This window comes from Apium graveolens, unplaced genomic scaffold (assembly GCF_009905375.1).
Source record: "Apium graveolens cultivar Ventura unplaced genomic scaffold, ASM990537v1 ctg8210, whole genome shotgun sequence".
NCBI lineage: Eukaryota > Viridiplantae > Streptophyta > Magnoliopsida > Apiales > Apiaceae > Apium > Apium graveolens.
The window spans coordinates 25,903-31,828 of record NW_027420983.1 but is presented as its reverse complement, the minus strand read 5'-3'; the positions used below and the strand labels follow the sequence as shown (position 1 = coordinate 31,828).

Sequence of the window (5,926 nt, the reverse complement as noted above, 5' to 3'; positions counted from 1 at the left end):
TCCGAACTTACATTTTATATCATTTAATGATAAGAGTAGATAATAAGTATGTTAGATTTTGGAAATTGTGAGAAATTAAAGATAAAGTACCATTTTTATTTTTTTATAACCGTACTACCGACGATATTATAAATTGGGATCGTTTTCACGAGGACGTTGAAGTAGTTGTTTTCTTACATTTTTCGATTAGAAAATAATTAATGACTTGAACTTCGGACCAATAATATTATAGGCCTACACGAAATGCGGTCCTTTTACTAACTTGTAGTTCGGACCAAAAATATTATAGCCCATACGATACGCCGCCTATTTCCTAGTATAGAGTACTTTACTGACTTGATATCCCAATGCCATGTAGCAAACATAGAAATGAATTGTTATACATAACCGTGTAAAAAAATTCCAACGCATGTGCTTCTGAGTTCCTTCGGCTCGAAATCTACTCACCGTTTGTGCTTCCAAATTTCTACTGTGCACGAAACGGTAGCCTTGCCTCTTCTTTCTACTCCAAACCCTTGTAAGAGGTATTTTCTGAATTGTATACTTTATTTTTTCATATCTTACTATTAAATTTCGTGATTCTATTAATTAGCAAACTTTTCAATGATTACTAAGTGAAGAATTAATAATTTGAAATTTTCAGAGCTAGATATATAAAAGAATTTCTCGATTACTCTGTTCATGTATGTGTTAATACACCCCCCTTGAGATTCCACTTGTATGTTGGATTGAAGAGCGCATCACTAGAGCTCATCACAGGGGAAATATTCCAATTAGAATCAGGATGAAAGTTTTAAGAATAGTCAAAATAGATTGGATTCCAAATCAAGCCATTTAATCTATTAAATTTTTAATACATTGGGACTTAGTATGTTAATTGTTAATAAATTTAAGTCAAGACATGATTTTCTTTAGAAATATAATCATGTCACAATTTATATGTATATATGACTAAATATAGAAAAAGAAGGCAGAGAAAGATAATGAACACAAGAGTACAGTTAACTGTGTGCATTGTCTATACTACTACAGAGCAAGATAATGAACACAAGAATACAGTGAACTGTGTGTATTGTCTATACTACCACTTCTGCTGCATTTTCTGTTGTGCTTTGTTATAAAAGAAGGAAGAGTAAGTCTCTTTATATAAAAAAACATAGCTTCTCTTTAAAGCTTGCTTTTGTCACTTGGTGGCTCCTCTTGCTACATTAATTATGATGTCACCATTGTGATATGATCTCACTTGTGTCATATCCTAGCTAATATTTAACAAATCATGATATATGAATTTTTTTTATTTTGGAAATTTGAATGAAGATAGAGGTGCATTTGCATAATGATTCTTTGTTTTGTTTGAGATTTATAAAATTAGTCAATGATATATTTCTTCACTGAAAAGAATTATTTTATTTGATGCAAGCTGTGCAGTGACAAATTCTCCACTATGGACTTACCAGAAGAATTGATTGCTGAAATTATATCAAGAACTCCTGTGAAGACAATAGTGTCATGCAAAAGCGTGTGCAAAAGATGGTGTAATATAGTTTCAAAACCATTTTTTTCGCGTCTGCATCTCTCTATATCATCTAAAATGCTTTTACTTCATCAAGGAGACGCCGAGGACGTAGATGATGACAATGATGGTGACCTTGCAGTGGTTGAACTAGATGACCAACATCACCAACATGATATTCATCACGAGCCTATGATGAGATTTTCCCCGGGACTTGCCTTGGGAGACTATGTGGGGTTAATTGGATCAGTTAATGGGTTAATATGCTTAGAAGATAGTTATGATGATTCAGCATATGTATGCAATCCAATTACACAAGAGTACATACACCTTCAAGATTCCGAGTTATCACCAGAGTATCATATTTAAAGGGATATTATGGCTTTGGACTTGTTGAATCGAACCAACAGTACAAGATTGTACGTTTTTATAAGGGTAGATTTCCTTCAACTGAATATGACCTAGGGAGCGAGGTTTATACGCTTGGAACCGGCATGTGGAGAGATCTAGGACATGTCCCCTTCCATCTGAATGAACATGATAGGGGTCACTATGTCAGTGGCCGCCTCCATTGGTTAGCTGGTGAACTAATATGTGCTTTCGATTTGGATAGAGAATTATTTCGTCCAATGGAAGCTCCTCCACGGGCTCCTGGGAATACAGATCATTTTAGCATCTTGGGAGTCCATAATCATTTTAGGAACTTGGGAGTCCTTAAAGGTTGCTTGTGTATATGTGATATAACACTATACTCTGAACTTTCCTATTTGGGTGAAGAGAGATTATGGCGTGGAAGATAGTTGGAGTAAAAAACTCATCATCACTCCTAATCCTCCGTTACATGAAGGTATAAATACCGACATGGTTCGGCTTCTTAAGGTTCTCAAAGATGGGCAACATCTTAATGTATTGTGACCAACTTCAATTGTTCACTTATCATCCTCAACGTAAAACATTGCGACATCACATTTTCCCGGAGGGTGAGTTTCTCACATTTGGTGCGATGACTTATGTCCCCGGTTTTATCAGTCTAGAGAGGAGTTTCACCTTGGAGGGTGTCAAAGATGGGAGTCTCCTCAAGTAGAAGACTGACTTATAACCGAAGTAGAGCAAAACAGGATCGAAAATAGGGCCGAGTCCGAGCAGTCTCCCGAGTACTAAGGCCGAGTAATCTAAGTTGTTGAACATTGCATTATTTTACTGCAAAAATACAAGGTTTTTATAACTAGTTCCATTTCAAGAACACGTTATGTTTTAAGCTTTTCTAGTTGTTTATCTAATATTTGTATGTACTCCTAATTTCAAAATTTAATAATTACTGTAGGCTGCGAGATAACTTTAGCATTAGTGCTTGACATTTTTATAACATTTACATATCATATAAATGATTTTTATGTTGTATGCTTGTAAATTGCTCTTGGTTGATTCTGTTTTTCATGATTCATAGTATTATTTCCCTTTCATCTTGATGAGTGTAGTTTATTTTATTTATTCAGCTTTGGCCTAGCTTTGTTGGGCTTTGGTTTTAGGTCAAATTTGGTGGTCATACTTTAAATTTTTCATTTAGGAAGGCCTTGTTATAACTTCTGTTGTTAGCTAAGTTGCAGTTTGAATTATACAGCTGGTTTTACATTTGTAATCCTATCTTACATTATGTTACTTGTATAAGTTATCCACACGGAAGAACTGTAAGATTTAGAGGCATATTTCTTTTAGAGTGGCTTTTCATTTGTAGATGTTAGTATTTCCCTAAAATTGAGTGTTAAACCAAAGCGAGTTGGGTTAAGAAGTAAGTTTAAAGTCAAATGACAAAAATGCATAAGTTCATTCGGGGTTATGTATGTTAAAGTGAAAGAAAATCACAAAAACCAGTTTAATTAAACCTTAAAACTGTGTCTGATAACATATACTATAAGTGCTCTCGCTGCTCTGTCTGCGCTAGAAGCTCAAAGTTGTTCATCGGATTTAAATGTATCCTGAAAGCTTTAAAGCTGTTTAGGGCTACTCTGGTTTATCTTGATTTTCAACTTGTTTCTCGATATCTTGATTTTAATAGTTAGGAATTATGATGTAGTATGTGTCTATGACAATCTTCATTGCTTAGTTTATGATCCAAAGGCCATTATGGAAGTTTGTGTACTTTCAGTTCGAAGAAAGTTGCTGTTCAATTAACTGCCTATGTTCCTGGAGTTTGTGGGAAACTCTAACAAAGTAGGTGCTGTTGTATATGTGAACTTCTTTGACTCAGCCATTATGATTAAAGAAATGGTAGTTTGAGTATCACTTTACAAGTTCGCCCTGTGGGGAATTTATATACTATAAGTGCTCTCGCTGCTCTGTCTGCGCTAGAAGCTCAAAGTTGTTCATCGGATTTAAATGTATCCTGAAAGCTTTAAAGCTGTTTAGGGCTACTCTGGTTTATCTTGATTTTCAACTTGTTTCTCGATATCTTGATTTTAATAGTTAGGAATTATGATGTAGTATGTGTCTATGACAATCTTCATTGCTTAGTTTATGATCCAAAGGCCATTATGGAAGTTTGTGTACTTTCAGTTCGAAGAAAGTTGCTGTTCAATTAACTGCCTATGTTCCTGGAGTTGTGGGAAACTCTAACAAAGTAGGTGCTGTTGTATATGTGAACTTCTTTGACTCAGCCATTATGATTAAAGAAATGGTCGTTTGAGTATCATATTACAAGTTCGCCCTGTGGGGAATTTATATGCTACAGTGGATTTTTTCCCCTCAAGTAATCATCCTCAAATTAAGACACTGCAAAAACTTGACAATTTCATAAGCCTCGTTGTAGTTTGTAATTGATGCAAATGTTCAAATTCCAAGTTTATCGGGCTCGAGTTTGTATATGGTGGTATACTTTTGGAGGTCACACAGCCTAAACGTGAGGCTGCCTGGGGTGTCACATGGGATTAAAACATAGTTTACTATTTTATCTAAATTATTTTAATCTAAAAAAACACTACAAATTAGCGATATTTTCGTAAATTTGAACCTAACTCCTTTTTTATTATATCATTTTATTGTAAGAAAAAATTTATGAACACGACGATGCTATTTACAACTATGACATACTTGAATTTAGCAAACGAACGGATCTGAGCCGTCCAGATCAAGTTTAGCTTAATTTTCTTTTTTTAGATGAGCTGAATTTAATAAACTAACGGAAAGTGATGTTCAAGATCGGCTCTTTATTATATGAATTCGAGCCTGAATTTGAACAAACTCGAGTTGTCCCCTAATATTTCACATGTATTTTTTACTCGACCGAATTTAAAATATAATTTTTAGTTTTACAAATTGCATCAAGATCAAATACTAGTTTTTATTTTATAATGATATATATACAAACACTCTACCCATAATTCCTAATCTAAATCATTTATTTTTCAAGTTGAGTTTTAAGAACATAAACAATTTTATTTTAAATTTTTGAGTTCTTAATTTTAGAAATCATACATTACTTATTTTTTTAAAAAAAATTCAATAATATACGACATTTACACATATAATCGAAATTGAACAAACTTATGATCATATCGTTATTGAATCCTTCGTTCTTTGATAGGCAACCAAGTAATTTTTTAAAGAGATATGTACATGTTGTAATATTTCAGTTGTTGTTTTGAGCAATCAACCATAGATGCATCATCATAAAACCTTTATCACTTAATCAATATCATGAAATTTCTGCAAAATTGTAATCCCAGACATATGACCAACAAGAAATAAAAACCAAACTCTCACAATTAAGGAGAAACTAAACAAACCCAAATAAATTGGTAACCAAGGAAAAATGGAAACTAAATCAAGAAAAACAAGATTGAGGCTATTTTGAGATGGCTACTCAATAGAGAGCGAAAGAGAGTTTGTACGTTATATTTTAAAATGTCCATGTCGAAATGTTATTATGTTTAGATATTTTGCTTAAGTTTAATTTTTATAAATCACAAGTTATTTAATGATTTTATAAAAATATTAAAAATTGGAGATGAGTTGGTAACAATATTGGATAGTTTCATTATGAAAAAACTAAGTGTTTAATTTAGAAATACAAGCAAATTTTCTAAAATATTTAAAAAAAATTATTAAATCATGAGAAAAATGTAATAATAACAATATTTAAGTGATCAATAATAATTTATTATTTATAATATATATGAACTTTATATGAGTCGAGTTCGAGTCAAGTCTGAGTCGATTACGAGCTAAACAAGCCGAGTCAGAATCCAGCAAACAAAAAGCTCGGCTCAATTATTCATTCGAATTCATTTTCATATTCTTGATCGCCCTCGTTTAGAATACTGAACCGAATCGAGTTTACGTAAACAAGTCAATCCTGAATTTCGTTTACGAACATCTCTTCTCATTTACGGTCCTACTATTAATTGTAATATTCAT

At 32.9% G+C, this 5,926-nt stretch overlaps 1 protein-coding gene across 1 annotated transcript; it reads left to right on the top strand.

Moving 5' to 3' along the window:
• Positions 1 to 1,444: 1,444 nt before the first annotated feature.
• On the top strand, positions 1,445 to 2,313 carry LOC141704750 (F-box/kelch-repeat protein At3g06240-like). Its single transcript, XM_074507933.1, has 2 exons — positions 1,445 to 1,810; positions 1,924 to 2,313. The coding sequence occupies exons 1-2, from the start codon at positions 1,445 to 1,447 to the stop codon at positions 2,311 to 2,313; spliced, it is 756 nt and encodes a 251-aa protein (XP_074364034.1).
• The last annotated feature ends 3,613 nt before the right edge of the window (positions 2,314 to 5,926 follow it).

Excerpts from the sequence above, each read along its gene's own strand:
- LOC141704750 (XM_074507933.1), top strand. The coding sequence starts at position 1,445 with ATGGACTTACCAGAAGAATTGATTGCTGAAATTATATCAAGAACTCCT. Across the intron at positions 1,811-1,923 it reads GTTATGATGATTCAGCATAT|TACAAGATTGTACGTTTTTA; the intron begins GTATGCAATCCA and ends TCGAACCAACAG.